The sequence below is a fragment of the Carettochelys insculpta genome, chromosome 5 (genome assembly GCF_033958435.1).
Source record: "Carettochelys insculpta isolate YL-2023 chromosome 5, ASM3395843v1, whole genome shotgun sequence".
NCBI lineage: Eukaryota > Metazoa > Chordata > Testudines > Carettochelyidae > Carettochelys > Carettochelys insculpta.
The window spans coordinates 7,613,749-7,630,472 of NC_134141.1; the positions used below are offsets into that span (position 1 = coordinate 7,613,749).

The window sequence follows — 16,724 nt, forward strand, 5'->3', positions numbered from 1 at the left end:
TTAAAGCTATTATCGTAAACCTGGTAAATGTCTTGAAAAATAGCGTTAGGTGTAGGGATCTGTTTCCTTAATCTCAATAGTCCGTTAGCTCTGAAACATACACACAGCAATGTAAACTGTAAAATTATTGATATCCCTGCTGATAACTTTAGTAGAGCCGCCTAGCTAATAATGTTTATTCCACACTCCTCATCATCTTCCCAGACTGCCTCAGGTGCCAGCACCTCACTGTATCTTGCCTGGATGGCAAAGCACTTGGCTTCCTCCTCACAATTGCTATGATGCAGTTAGATGTTGTCAAATTAAAAAAAATAATAGAAGCATTGTGAAAATTCGGTATCCTTTGCCTTTTTGTATGGAATTATGCAGGATTGCTTGCAATATTGTAGGTCCAGCCACCAATTAGAGAATGATCATCTTTTTCACATCTCTGGTTTGAGAGAGGATGATCTCTTAGTGTATGCATTTCATACACTTTTTGGCTTTATCTTACAATCATGGTGCGCTGGAAGCTCATATCCAACTTGCTCTTCACTTAGCATCCCATTGGTATTTTTGTGTTTTGCGCTGTGTTGACCAGTTTGATTTTTATTTCCACGGTATGTCTGCGTCTAATACAGAAATGCCTACTTCTGTATATTGCTTTGGGATATTAGATCATACAGATTAGGTACATGCAAAGCTGTATGTGCCTGTCTTTGAAATTAGGTCCCAGATTTTGTTATATTTCACTCTTTGCTGTTGGTTGGACTGTTATTGGCAGTGTCCTGCTAGTAAAGCTCATATATTCTGGCAGCCGTGAATTTGTCCTTTTTTGTATGATGTAGCATCCTAAAGCTTTCTTGTCACACCAATCTGGTGTGTAGAGCAATTGTTATATTTTGCATTATCACTGCTTTGGGAAGTTGCAAATAACTTCAGGTGGTGACGTCCACCTTCCCTCACACTGTGGCTAGATGAGAGTAGAATCCTAAAATAGGTGTAGGAGGAGCCCAGAACTTCTTTGCTGTAATGTAAAGTCACAATTTAGAAAAGATTAAGAACCTGTTCATGAACGTGTGTACTATTATGCTGCTTGAAAGGAACTAGAGCTTTTTACATGGATGGCTTTTGGAGCCAAGAAATTGAACATAAGGGCTGCAGATCAGCTTAATTATTACTAGTGATACCCTTTCACTCTTCTTCCTTTGCTTTGACTAGTCTGGTGTTAAGTGTTTAAATAAGTTAATTCTCTACAAGACTATGACCTGCTCTTCATTTGGAATTTCTCCCTAATCAACTTGTCTCCTTCAGAATTGTTCTTTCCTTAGCACTGTGCTGCCTTGCCTTCCTAAGGATTTAAAGCCATTGGCATTTCACTCCTCAACATCCTCCTTCCAATAACCTTTTCTTTTCCGTTGATTCAGTTGTGTCCACCTGTGCAACTACCCCCTCATTCTTCTACCAATCTCAGACTTTGACTTACCCACCTTATCCTTCTCCTCTGGCATTGTCGGATACTTAGAGAGACAGCATAAGGATGGTTTCTCTACTCAGGATTTTGCCAACTTAATTATTTGTGAAGAGAGAATTAATGCTTTCAGGCATCCCTGGTCTCGCTGCAGTCCCAACTCCTCCCAGACGTCCCCTTCTATATCCAATTTACGCTCTTTAAAAGTCAGTCTGTGGCCCATTGTGACCTGGGTCTTGCCTTCTCTAAGGCCCTTCTCCCCCTCCCCTGCTTTACTCTTCCCTGTTGTTCCTAAGGCTCATTTTGTGTGCTTCCATTTTATTTCTGTTTGTTCCTCATGGTCTCTTTTGTCCCCTGCACCTGAAATGTCTTTCCTGGCCTGGTCTGCTGTGATTCCCTTTGTCCTTAAAGTGTCCTTACTCCAAACAGGCCTTTCTACTTCATTCTTCCCATCAGAAGTGTTAAGAAGTTTAAAACGCTTACAAAACAGCAATACCCAAACTAGTGAGATGTATCCCAAACTTCACTAGTTGTGCTGCATTTGTCGCTCTCCTTCCCCGCCGCTTCCCCCGGCCCCATTACAGTTGTGTGCTATCTGCATAGATTAAGAACAGTTCATCTCAGGAACCTTTTATTATGCCTGTCTCGTAAAAGCATCTAGCACATTGTTGACCTGTTCAGCTGATTAATAATTTTTAGAGTATCTGAATCATATCTTTAATTAGTGTTTGCATTTAAATTCATAACTCTTTTGTTCCTCACAGTGGTTCTTTCTTGCTTGACTTAGACTTCTATCTTTTTAGATGGAAGGCATTTCAAAGGAACATGCAATGCAAAAATATTGGGTGACTGCTCTGAAATAAATGAATTACAACTGACTCTTCCCTCATGACCAGCTCCAAGGAGAGCAGTGTTAAACTGTGTTTCTGACACAGTTGCTGCTGAAACCTTTTATCTATTTTTTCCCCCCAGGGTTTTATTTGTGGCTTTTCAATAGCTACTGGAGCAGCTGCAAGATTGATTTCAGGATATGACAGTTATGGAAATATCTGTGGACAGAAGAATGTAAAGGTGGATGGAATAGTCAATAGTGGTTTAGACCTCACGCAAAAGAAGTGAGTATATGCCTTTTCCAAACTAGGGGATGATGGAACTGGAGTCTGTTCTCATTTGGAAGTAGATTACAATACTGTAGATTCCCCTCGATTGAAGGGGAAATATCCTTTTTTTTCCCGTTTTTTCTGTTAGTTGGTTTAATTTTTCCTATCAAGTCCTTGGTGGAATTGCTCTTGCCAAAAACCTTCTCTAACAACAACCAAATTCCTGCATTTGTGAACGTGCATGGTGGAATTTATAATATGCATACAATAAGGTAATCCAAAGTATCACTTTCTTCTTGACCTTGCATTATATAGTTTGGTTGTTGTGTTCAGCTATTTGGTAAAGTTGACCACTGGGGTTTTAGAGATGGTCCTGCATTTTCAAATGTTCCATGGATGAATGATGAAAGCCAAGAGTGAAAAATTAGACTGACAGTTTTGAAGTTAGATATATAAGTTAGTCCTAAGAAGTATGTAAGTATGACTGAGACCTATATATTGCAAGGATTAGCAATGGTGATTTAAGCAAGCCACCCTAGAGATGCTTTGAAAGAACAGTAAACATTATCACTCACTTGTAGATGAATGAGACAGAGTTCTGGACTGAAAGGCCCATGAGGGAGAACCATGGAGTTGGTCTTCATTTTGTGTTCTGGATTCTTCAGGTGCCAGTTGTCAGCTATAACTTAAAACCCATCTGAACATTTCAGAGGACTTTAGAAAACAAAATATCCCTCTTTCTTGTAAATCTGTACTGCTACGTTATACTTAGACTATAACCAATGAAGTTGGAAATAAGATTGCAGCAATGGCTAATGGAAAACCAAAAGATCTTCTAGAATTGTCTTGTCTCTCCTGTCTTTGAACTAACACATTGCTCATTATTTGCAGATTGTATAGTAAGAAAGTTTGACTAAAGGTTTTTAATTTTGTTTTTTTAGATAAAATTTGAAATTTCTTGGCAACTTCATTTGGAAGAGTAATTTAATGGGAATAGTAAGAAAATACTATCACTTTCATAGCATTTTGAAGTAATTTGAGTTAGTTAAATAAAGTACATTGACAGTCAAATAATGTATTGAAGTTGGCTTAACTTGATACTTGGTCATCAAGGCTACGTCTACACTAGCCAAAAACTTTGAAATGGCCATGCAAATGGCCATTTCGAAGTTTACTAATGAAGTGCTGAAATATATATTCAGCGCCTCATTAGCATGCGGCCGCCCGCATGCTAATGAGGCACTGAATATGTATTTCAGCACTTCATTAGTAAACTTCGAAATGGCCATTTGCATGGCCATTTCGATGTTTTTGGCTATTGAGGATGCGAGTGACGTATGAATAAATTTGAATATTTGATTAGGTTAAGTTAATCACACCAGAGCAATGGACTGCACTAAAACTGAGTCCTTACCAATGCTCCCAGGATTTTACCCCGCGACCCTGCTCACCGTCTACGGTGGGTCTAATCACAACGGGGTTTTAGGGTGTGTGAACTGCGCTGCTGCGGTGTGTTTACCCAAGGAAGAAAATACAAACAAGATGTCAGGTTTAAACAGGGAGACAGGGTTTATTTTATAACTCAAAAGTATGAACTTTGGTAAGCTAAGTTGCACAAAATATGTAAGCCCTTGTTTTTGTGGAATAGGCACAGGATTTGAATACTATGGCTTGTAGCCTTAAACAATAGGTAACTGCTGTAACAGCACTGCTATCTAATCCCTTAGCTACTTACTGTGCTTCCGGGACCGACCGTGCAGCCTTTGATGCGTGCTGTAAAATGGAAAGATTAACTTTAGAGCTGAGTTATATTTATTTATTTATTCCTGGATCTTCCTGAGGTTCACCAGGTCGCTTAACCCTTGGCCGACTACCGCGGGGAGCAGATCTTATAAGAATAAGAATTTGCCTGCACTAAGCTAGGTTAATTCTTTAGTTAAATGGGTTGCCCTGCTGGCCAAGCAGGGGAGAGCCCAGTATATGCGGGGTTTCCTACTGAGAGGTTTTTCCCTTAGTTAAGTAGAGGAGTTTTCCTAGTTAAAGGTTATCCCCTCAAAATGGTACTGCCTATTTTGACCACCTTGTTATGGTAGCCCTTTATTGCAGACCTTCATTACCCTTAAAGGGTTACTAAGAATACCAGGGTTTTTCCTTTATTGGGTTATTCCTGACCGCTCTACCCTCCTAAATAGGGGGGAGCTTATAGCTCTGGATTATAGTAACAACGCAGTTTACCTAACTACCCTCCTGTGTGCATGCAATAGTTTTAAGCTAAACCAATAGCATTGGCCTCCCGTGCCTTTACAGAAGGACAAGGAATACAAAATATAAGGCGCTGATCATGGACTTGGGGAAGTCCTAATCCACCCTCTATTACAAAGCTATATGAAAACATTAACTGCTTACCCAATTATTTAACCCTAAACCCAGACCATGAATACCTCCTTATTCCTGCTCTGTGATCCAGGCGCTGGGCCTGTAGTTCTCTTCGAGCTAGGAAGTTATGACCCTCACGGCGCGCTTGTACGGCAGCCGCGTCAGGTCAGATAGTAAAGGAGGGAGAAAAAGAGAGCCAGGAGGAAAAACCAGCTTGGTTAACAAAAACCTCCTGTGTTTTTAGGAACGACCGTGATATTTCAGACACCGGCCTGAGCTAGGGTCGGTGACTGGAAGGGCAGGGTCGCTGCTGCGATTTCCCCGTGCAGGGCACCGTTGTTTGGGCGGTGCGGTCTGCCAGGCAAACCCTCCGGATAAAAGAACCGGAGCCTTACTAGTGATTTAGCTCTATGGAGACTGGAACTTTTCTGGTCTTCAGGCTGGAGCTCTTCTGTTCTTCGACGGCCCACGGCGGCTAGAGAGCGATGACTGACACGCAGGTCAGCTTCGGCTCTTCTGCCAGCGATGTTCAGCTACAGGCTCAGTCCAGCTCTTAGCTCAGTCCTTCTGTAGTCTTCTTTCTTCTTTTGCTCTCCTCCGAGGTCTGGTCCGGAATGCCCCAAGCAGGGCTGCTCTTCTGAATATATGCAGCCTGGGTGGACCTGTTTGACAACCTCTGCCTGCTAGGTCCTCCTCAGTGCCACAATGTATTAAAAGGGCATTTGACTATTACATATGTATGAGGATCCTAAAGTAACCAATCAGTTTGAAACTTTTCAAACCATAACTTCATACATATTCATAGCTCGCCGAATATTAATTACAACTGTCATTTTCTAACTGTCATTCTCCGGCGGCCATTTTGGATTTCTAAAACTCCATTTTAACAGTGAATATGGTTTTTTAATTTATCTAATTTTGATGTGGTTTGTGAGGGAAATATGTCACCACTGCTGGTAAAGCAGGTTATAAGTTTAAAATGCTTAGCTTAAGAGCTATTTGGTCAGGATGCAGGGCAACCATACAGACACCACAGCTCATGGACAGGGACATATAAATCACCTCAGAAGAGGATTTTTCTACATTGGCTAGTGTAGACACAGCCCAAGTGGCAGTTATCCCTTACAAATCAAAATATAAATATTAGCAATTGATTTAATGTACTAAGGACTTCTTTCAAGTTGTTCTCTGGGGTAACAAATACAGATTGTATTTAGAGAATTGATTTACATACTATTGAATTTAATATTGTGAACTGTGTCCTATTTCTTTTGGGGTTAGGGGAGAAGCTTAACTACTTAAAGAAGTGGACTGATAGCTCTTTAAAACTGATTTAATCTTTTCTGGTGTTACTTTCAAACCTTCAGAAGGATGTTGTAGTGAAAAGTCTAAAGAGTGGGCCAGGTATAATTCAGAGTTCATAAATGTCCTAATAGTTAGTTCTCAGTTCCTTTGGAAGGCTGGTAATTATTGTATAAAATCATCAATCTGCTACTCATTTTACAAGCAGACTATCCTGCTTCAAAAAGTAGCTGAGAGCAGTGTGTGGCTGCATTTAAGGTTTTCTTGCTAATCAAGTAAGCATCAGATTTTTTGTAAATCTGAGAACATTGTGTCCACAAGTCTAATTTCTGTCAGCTGTCACATGGTAGAATTCTTCATTGTGTTTTGCTTTCACATAATACAAGGGGGCATCTAATGCCACAAGATATCGTTAAGGCCTAGAGCTGACTAGAGTTCAGAAAAATCCAGTGAGACCATTCAGTTATGTCACATAATTAAGAAAAATTAAGCAGTATAAATCTGCATCTTGTTGGAGCATAACACTGCTACTACCTGCCTGAGGATAAGAAGAAACTTTCCTTATGGCCTAATTATTCCATATATGTCCATTATGGAGTTTCTTGGATAGTCCTCTGAAGCATATGGTACTGTCCAGTGTACTAGATAGGACAGAGCACTATTCTGGTCTAGCACAGCAATTAGTATACATTAGTAAGTGATTTCCTCCCTTCCTTGTTTTTCATTGTCTTGACATTGTTTCAAAAAGGGTTCCGACTGACCAGGAGCCATTCCCGGAAGACTGAGTTCTTGTAGTGCCTGAGGTACAATAATACATGGAGGTATTTCAAACCTAGTCTGACTTTTTCTGAAGAAAATAAACTTTTTTTTTCCCGCCTTAGGCTTGTTCTCATGGGCTAAGTCTTCTCTTGCTTTAAACTTCCAGAGGATTCCTGAAAATATTTCTGTTTGCTTCCTCTTGTAGAATAATCTGGTCTTCTCCCTCCAATCAGAGCAGAAATGTTAAAGTATCTGTAAAATAACATCTCTTCCTGCTAAATCACAACACCACATAAGGGAATGTAATGAGGAAGTGAAATTGACACCATTCAGGGACGCTTGAGATACACTAAGCCTAGGGGTGTGCTGTGAGTGAAATGATTAGCTGAGTACACATCAGATTCTGAAAGTGTTGTTATAACTAAGTTTGTAGCTTTTTGCACAGCCGTGATCTTTGCTGGAAACTGACTTAGCTTTTTCTTCTTTTGCAAAAAAGAACACACTGCATTTGCAGTAGGCTGTGACCTGGGGGTCAAACCCCTGAAGACCTGACAAAAAGTTCCCCCTCAATCTGCCTAATTTGAAGAGGTTTCTTGCCTCATAGAGTTTTGCCAGTATTATGAGGTTACAGTTATCTTGAATTGATGGAGTAATTTGCAAACAACATTTATGAATGCATTGACAAGGTACATGTTGTTCAAATGCCTGTTCTGCCTCGTATTTAGCATGCATGACGATCTTTTCGCATGGGCAGTATGAAGATACTGTATATCTTGCAAAAGTACAAGAAGAAATATCCTGCTTTTGAGAATTGTCAGCCAGTATCTCTTAAATGCTGGCAAATTCTCTTGATCTCCACAGAAGCAAACACTTCAATTAATGAGCTTTTTGCCTGATTGCAACCTACATGCACCACGTAAAAAGAGAGTTTGCAGCATACACACAGGCTATGTCTACACTAGAAGCATCTATCTACAGAAGTTACTGTCAGAAGAGATGTTCCAACAAAACTTCTGCCAACAGATCGCATGTACACATAAAAGTGATCGATCTTTTGATCTGCTCTTTCAACCAAAGTGCCCCCTGGAGTATCTACAAAGCTTTTTTGTTTACAGTTTCTGTCAACAAAACACATTTTGTGTGTAGACATTCCATGACTTTTGTCTACAAAACTCTCTAGTGTAGACATGGCCACAAAGAAAAGACATGAGCTTAATTTATATGTGCCACACAGAATTGGCGTGAATTGAATAAACATTTTAATCCATCTCTCCAGTATTGCAATGGGATACTTGTCGACTGCAGTGAACAGTGTTTCTGAACAGTGCTCATTTAAATGTCTATCGATGTGTTGAGGGATGACAGGAAATCAATTTTATTTACAAATTTAGGAACATAAAGATGCACCAAACCACGGCAGGCTTGTACATTCGGATAGCTTGCTGCACTATTAAAGGTTAACTATTTATGGTTTTAAAATACAGAGCATGGGACATAAGGCATCCAAAACAAAATCTTTGCCTCTTCTCATTTTCTCTTTAACTTCTGCTAACCATTTTTCACTGGGAATGAATAGGCCTGGGATGGGGTAATTGGGGATATGCCCAGTAAGCCTAATGGTCATGTAAAGAGATTGTTGATTCTTCCTTTTTATTCATTATGTGACTTCATCTTAATGTAAAACCATATAGTTCCCTATAGTCCATATTTTTTCTTTTTGTTTTTGGAAGAAGTAAACACTAAAACACCTCCTGTCCCTTCAACCCCCACCTCTGTCTTCCCAAACCAATGTTACTTAAAAGCCATAATACAAAGATGAAAAAAGCTTGTTCAATGTTTGCTGCAAGATGTGCACTTCAACAGTTAACTTCACGGTGAACTTGAACTTTCACATCCTGATTTTTGAACATTTCATCTCTAGCTTTGATATTGCAATTTACCTTTGAATGAAATTTTAAAAATTATAAATATAAGCATAGGTGCTTCTGATGAAGTGTTTAAAATTCCAGCTAATTACTGTGGTTGGCCTCAAACTGGATGTGTCCTCAATTAAATCAATTATTTGCCCCTGTAAGTAATTCTCCTATTTCTGTTTTCATATTACAGAAGGACTTTGGTTTTTTGTTTTGTTTGTTTTATTTTTGGCTCTCAAAAATTGGATCATGAAAACACTTTGCAAGTATTATAGCTAGCTTAAAGCATAGGTACAGGGGTTCCAGCTAAAAATTAACATGTACCCCTAATGTTATGGGTGGTTATGGTACAGTTTTAAGATTATACTGCAGGAATAGGAAAATATTTAGTGAGTTGAACCAGCCCAAGTCATACAGACCTTTATTTGTATGACTGACTTAAATTACTTTCCAGTTAATATTTCATGTACTTTGGATTACTTGCATCCTTCATGTTTGGAACCATAATTTCACAGTTCTTTGGGCAGCACTGAAATGGGTTCTGTAGTGACTTACCATGTTTCTCCATTGATACCTGAGATCTTTAAGGTCTTAGGGGTTTAGATTTCCTCTGACATCTTTCATTGTGCCTTTTCCACTTTAGTCAAACCAAAAGCATGCAGATAACAAAACTCAAGCCTGCTTTGTATGCAGAGTCAATTGATTGCCTGAAGTGGGCATTTAAATAATAAGAAAAGGGGTATTAATGCTCTCAATCTACATTGGACACAGTCAGTTGGATTCAGATAATCTTTTACAGGACAATGCTGACTGAACTGATTCTATTTCACCATTAAAAATAGCAGAACTTTCCACCTTACTCCCCATACCTCAAGCCCCTATGGGATGAAGCATAAAAAGAGCAAAACAGTGTTCCTCCGAAGAGAATCTCTTGTGATGACTCTCTGTGAAGAGGAAGAAGTCTATCAAGAGCATTTAGATGGTCAAGTTGGTTGGCCAGATTCTCAGAAATGACACTGTCTGTCTGCATCGCAGCCAAGACTGCTCCTGGACACAGGAAAACTTATCACAGGAGACAGAGCAGGCTCTCAGAGGATTTTGTGTATTAGAGATAAAGCGTTCTTTGAAAGGGGGCTTCATATCTTCCCCATTACTTTATGCGCAGTGCTAATATTCATAATACCAGCATGTAGAGCCCTCTCTCAGTGCCCCGCCCCATGTTTCCCCTAAAATCTTCAAGCATACAGACAGGAGTTCTAAGCAGCTCAGATCAATTAAGTTAATTCTGGCTAGCCTGTGAAATACTAGTTTTTAGTCTGGATCCCTGTTCTGCAACAACATAGCCTGCCAATAATGTGTATCAAAGTTCTGGGACGTGCCTGAAGAACAATCTATTCATTCACTCTTTGGAATGGAGCTGGTTTGTTGATCACCCAAAAAAGTACTTGATGAACTGAATAAAAGCATCCCTACTCCATCTGTTCGAGAAATAAATATTTTGTTTCAATTGCAAATTCCAGTAATATGAGAATTGGCAGTCATTTCACTCTGCTAATACCCAAAACTTCTTACAAAAGACCAATCAAAGAGGCAACCCTGGCATAAGTGTCTCTCTTGGCCACAAGTCCTCTTGGTTCATGAACTGGGGTCCCTCTTAAAGGAAGACTGAAGAAGTATTTTGTTTCAGATTTGGACTCCTGTAGGAAAAATGAGCTCCCCACAAGCTCAAGAAAAAAGGAAGCTGTGGTGTTGGACAGTATAGAGACATAATGTTGCTTTTTTAAATTCCAGAGTCAACTTTTCTGCCTTAAGGTCCTGACCATGAACTGAAGCATGCTCATTACCTCACAAAAATCACTCAAAACAAAAAGCAGTCAAGTAGCACTTATAAGACCAACAAAATAATTTATTAGGTGAGCTTTCGTGGGACAGACCCACTTCTTCAGGTCATAGCCATACCAGAACAGAATCAATATTTAAGGCACAGAGAATCAAAAACAGTAATCAAGGAATCAACATTTTATCAGACTTCAGTATATTAAAGTGACATTGTCTGTAAATCAAGGAATCCTTGATCACAGTTTTTGGTTCTCTGTGCCTTAAATATTGAGTCTGTTCTGGTCTGGCTATGGTCTGAAGAAGTGGGTCTGTCCCACGAAAGCTCACCTAATAAATTATTTTGCTGGTCTTTAAAGTGCTACTTGACTGCTTTTTGTTTTGATAGTGTATAGACTAGCACGGCTCCCTCTCTGTTACTAAAAAGCACTCAGTAACTCTCAAAAAGCATAATTCAAGGTTGCAGATGCCACCATAGTTCTAAGTTCCATTCTAAAGCTATGTTGAAAACTTTGCTTGTCAAATGTATCCTAAACCATGGAGTACTTTTAGGCTGGATCTATACTTGCTCCCAACTTCGAAGGGAGCATGTTAATCAGGGCAATGGGAGATTACTAATAAAGTGCTGTGGTGAATATGCAGCACTTCATTAGGCTAATTCTCCCTCGCAGCAACTTCAAAGCATCAGACTTCAAAGTGACAGCACGTGTGTAGCTGCGGTTACTTCGAAGTCTCTTTACTCCTCAGAAGATATTTTGGAAGAGATCTTCTGGAAGAACTTCTTTCAAAGGACCGTTGTAATGTAGACATAGCGTTAGTGAATATGGTGTAAAACTTACCGAGGAGCTGACAATTTTCAATTCCCTTTTACTTTTAGTACACACTGCTTTTAGTCCAAAAAAAAAAAAAATTAATCTTAAGGAATCAGAAACAGTAAAACTGTTTCAATGGTCTCTAACTTTTTTTCTTTTGGTAGTGCACTGGGCTGAGAAGCATTTCAACAGCTGTATCAACTGAGAAGTATTTTTGCTGGTGTACTTCCTCATGAACCCATTGCAAAATTATTTATAACTCTATCCAAGTGTACTATAAGGTGAAATAGGTTTTCTGAGATCAGAAGGGTTTTTCATCAATGTTTTGAACAGAAATAGTACATAATCTTAACATTTTGGGTGAAGGAAACCAGATCCAGAGCTAGGCTATGTGACAAGACACATATAGGAAGGATATTTTTGATAGTCAATGCAGATTTCATAATTTTGGATGGGTTTTTTTTTCTTTGAATCATGATGGAGTGAATAGATTGGAGTCATTTTAAAATACTGCGCTTACGTAGTAGCTAGATTTACTTGAAATAATAATTTTTATGCTTCAAAACAAGTACCAAAATGATTTTTCAGTGTTGTGGGCTAGTGATGTGAAAATTCAGATTAAAACAAAAATTTTGTGTTATTCAAGTTACATACGTTTATTAAAACATAGAGCTTTTTTTTTTTTATATGATTTTTCTCAGGTTTTTTTTTTTTCCCACTTTGCCAGGTAAAAAGACTGGAAAACTTCAAGTTAAGTTTCAAACAGGAGTTTGTTCACAGTTGAAAAGTGCTAAAGCTTTACAGACAATGTCACTTTAATATACTGAAGTCTGATAAAATGTTGATTTGCCCATTGTACAATATCATTCTGTAAATTCAAGCATATGTACTGTATACATATATTCAGCCTCAGTAGTTTCTTTCTCTGCGTGCTTATGCCATGTTGGTATTTCCCTGAAATAAGAAATCCTTAAAGTTGTTATGGTTAACGTTTGTTGGTATGTTGGTAGAAATTTTCTGCTTGAAACCAATTTTAGTTTGTTCTTATAGCTCATCCTTTTTTCCCCCCATTGTAGGTATGTTTTCTTTTTGGATCCATGCAATGTAGACCTGGTACATCGGAAGATCAAATCCATTGCCTTGTGTGTAGCGGCTTGCCCCATGAAAGAACTGAAAACTTTGGCTGAGGTGCAGAAATTTGCAGAAACTAATGGTATGAAGAAAGCAAATCTGTTATTGTGTTTGGAGCCAAATATCTTTATTTAGTATTCACAGATATGTCAGATAAAGGTGCATTAGACCTAGTAGAACATAGAGTTGACAAAACATGATGGGAAATACCAAATCTCTAGTATTTTACAAAATTAAAACTAACAGTAGCCATTTGCCCTTGCTCTGTGATCTCCATGAATTTTCTTTTTAAAGTTTCATTTTCTTGAAGAAAAAAAGGCAAGACCTTGCAGGAACTTTACCAGAGGGGTTTACATTTTTATGGACCTTTCCCCCTGCATTCTTGAAGCTTCTGCTCCCAGGTAACCTTCTTACACTGTTGAGTCGTTCTGGCAAGTAATGGATGGGTGAGATCAGTACCGCTATTGAACTTCACTGAAGCATGGTATCTGCCTGCGAGTGGGAAATAATTCTGTTTTCATTCAGAACTTCAGTGCCCTTCCCTATTTTTCAACATTTTTGTGTTCTGTAAGGCAAGTATAAGCAAAATCATACTACTGAGTGAAACTGACTCGGTTTCCTCCCCAGAAACTGTGCTGCTTTGTTATCCATGGTTCTGTCAATATCACCATCTTAAGGAGTGCTTAAATTAATGTAGACAAGCCCTTAGATGACTAACTTGGGGCTTTGAGGGGTGGGGGTGTGGGTTTGCAAATGTAAATATTTGACAGAAATCCCTTCTGATTGGTCTCTCATTCATCTGTCATTACTGTAGTTAGTGTTCTTTTCCTAAAACCTTGGCACTTGATCTTTTTGTACCTTGTGGCAAAACAGTTAAGCTGATAGTGAGGGCATTACTGTTTTGAGCACAGAACAGAGAGTTGTTTGCCTGGAGGCCCTTTGGTGAAAGCATGGAGGGTGCTGACTTCCATTAACATTTCAGTTTGAGGTATCTGAGGTTGACAAGTTTATCATGGACCACATCCTCTGTGACTGCAATGACCTAGTCAACTCTGGCCCTCCTTTTGACTAGGACTCCCTCCTTTTCATGAGCCTATAAATTTGGACCCTTCGCTGGAACACCCACTCAAGCCTCTGATGAAGTGTGTCTTTGCCCCTGAGAGCTTATGCTCCAAAATATCTGTTAGTTTATAAGGTACCACAGGACTTTGTGTAGTTTATTGTTTTAATTTTGGCTACCTATCATTTTTGTCATGCTTGATTTATAAAGAGGCCACCTACTGCAACTAAACTGAAGGATTTAGTAGGAGAATTTCTTCATCAGAGCCTCTTGAAATATTTTAAACATGACCACTTAAGCCTCCTCCCTTTCTCTTATATGTATTTGAGTAGTGTTGTTTTTTTGTGTAAGTCTAATGTGTTGGGAAGTCAAATTTATTACCCTGTTAAAACTGAGGTATATTTGGCATTGCTGCCTTCATCAAAATTGAGCCAAAGGCTATATGCTTTACTAAAATTTATTGCATCTTGTACTAATGGTGATCCAGGCTAACAAACTCCTTGGCATTTACTGTATTCAAAACAAAACAAAAGAAGTACTTGCACAGTGTTTTAAAATTGGTGTTAAATGTAATTGCCTTGATTCTTGTAAAATTTGACCAGGGTATCTGACAGTTAGCAGTTACTGCAGGGAGGTGCCAGTCAGAAGTACTCAGATTCTGATCCGTTTCCTAATCCATATTTGCTCAGCGTAAACTTCGGCCAGCCGTTTAGGTCTGAGATAAACCAAGTAGAATATTAATAATGCATGACTTTAAATTGAGCTTTCATGTTGTTGATAAATTAGCCAGCTGCTCCTGCCCCACCCAATCCAGAGTTCAAAATCTCTGATCAACCCTATGCAGTATTTTCAGAACACAGTTATGACCAGACCAGCATCTGAAGAAGTGAGTCTGTGCTCACGAAAGCTCATGCTCAAAACTTTTCTGTTAGTCTATAAGGTGCCACAGGACCCTTCGTTGCAGTTATGACTGAGAGATCTTATCCCCCATAGTACTTTTGTTTAAACCTATATCAACAGATCAGGATCCAAAACTGGATTCTGTTGAACTTGTTACTTGCTGAAAACTTGTTACCTCTCCTCTAAATGTTATGATATTGCTGGTTACAGCTCCATATTTAAAGTTGAGTTGAGTCTGGATTAAAACAGATTCAGCCTTTTTCTTGAGTATGAAGGATAGTGTGTCCAGGTCCAAATTATGGCATCCTACTGACTACAAAATAGTTCTGCGTATTTGAAAGTAAATCCATTAACTAGCCTGGGATTGAAATTAATTCTAAATGGGTCTGTAACAGATTTACAGTCACTGCCGCAGCACCCCTTACTGGCCATCTGGTGCCTCACTGGCTGTCAGCTCCCACATCTATATCTACCACACCAGGACGACCACGTACTTCCCAGACTGCGGTGCCTCTTCCCCTGGACCTGGTGCCTCCTCTCCCTGGCAGCTTCCCACAGCTCTAGTAAGCTCTAGTAATGTTTTGGGTACTGCATCCTGACCTAACCCCAGGAGCTAGGCAGGACCCTGGCAACTCTTGACCTGTTCAGCACTTTTCTACTTGTGGTACTTTTCTGTGTATTGGTAGCAAATCCTTCTCCCTTCAAACCTGGAGAGAGACTGAGATCCCTCTGACCAGCAGCCCAGCCTGGCCCTGATTGGCTGTATAGCTTCCACCCAGTTGGCTCCTAAAACAGCCCTCTCTGAAGACTATTTTAATCCCTTCTTTTCCCGTGTAGGACAACTGCCGCATCTCGGGGCCCTTTAAGAAATCTAGTGTTTGTTTTGGTGCAGGGGTTGGCAATCAAAATAGCAGGAAGAGTCATTTTTTTCCAATCTGTTAAAAAAATCAATAATTCAAGAGTCACAGTGCATGAGCTGGTCACTGTGCATGAGCCATGAGATAGTCCTTAATAAATACCATCAAACCCTACTTTTTGTAACCCCTATTTTAAGAACAGCGTATACACAATGATTTGTAATGTGCTACATGTTTAGTGCAAGACATTCACAAACTTCTTACATATTCTATTTCCTCACACTTTACATATGTGTGTTTGTACCACTGTCTTCCTGACTTCTACTCCCAAAGCTTCTCTCTCTCTAGAGGATGCTAGGGGGAGTTATCCAACATTCCGAGATCACATATTGTTTGCTATTTATACATGATTTGTTGATTTTTGGGCTTTTAGACATTCACCAGTTATCAAAAATAATCAGGAGTTTTTTTGTTTTTTTTTGACCTTGCAATTATAGCGTCAGGAGCCACAGAGAAGTCCTTAAAGAGCCACAGGTTGCAGACCATGCTTTGCTGTCAGACATCATAATGTCTCAGATTATCTTCATAATGGAATAACTCGTTCTTCAAACTTCCTGCATTGTCCAGACTCCATTGAAAGCTTGTGCACAGGAGTCAATTGAATAACTGGATTGTAGTTAAGCGAAATTACTGACTGTTGTACATAATTAAGACTGGGTGATTGTTATCAGACAAGAACTAGGTTAAGGTAGAGCAAGTTTGGAAATATGTATATGTACGCTAACATAAAAAAAGCACTACAGGGATGTCATCTCTTAATTTTCTGGGTTAATAATTTATTCACATTAAAGTTATAAATCCAGGAAATTAAATCACTAGTGTGTGGAAGTACACACTAAAGAAAACAAACAGCCTTAGCAGCTCTGTAGTGACTCCATGCAGTAGTCATTCAGTTATCATGGATGCATGTAGTGCTTGTTGGACACATTGAATTAGAACAAATTTTTAAAAACAGATTTTTTTACATTTTCTCCCTCCAGTGTCCCATATGTATATTCACTACTGCTCACCAAAAAGTGCATTTAATTATGCATGTGATGTGAAAACTGGAAGTAGGAACCTAAAATTAGCTATATATGTCTAAACGAGTGATCTGTTTTTTTTGTTGCTTGTTTCCTTGTGTTTTTGTTTGTTTGTTTTGTTTGTTTGTTTTTTTCCAAAAGTTCCA

The 16,724-nt window shown here is 39.1% G+C and overlaps 1 protein-coding gene across 2 annotated transcripts in view; it reads left to right on the top strand.

Annotated features, from left to right (window-relative positions):
• SLC44A1 (solute carrier family 44 member 1) overlaps positions 1-16,724 on the top strand; it is a 93,644-nt gene that overhangs the window by 30,351 nt on the left and 46,569 nt on the right. For both annotated transcript variants that reach the window (XM_074994613.1, XM_074994614.1), the window contains exons 3-4: positions 2,423-2,565; positions 12,625-12,761. In XM_074994613.1, coding sequence (XP_074850714.1) covers positions 2,423-2,565; positions 12,625-12,761 — 280 coding nt within the window. The remainder of the gene's footprint in view (positions 1-2,422; positions 2,566-12,624; positions 12,762-16,724) is intronic.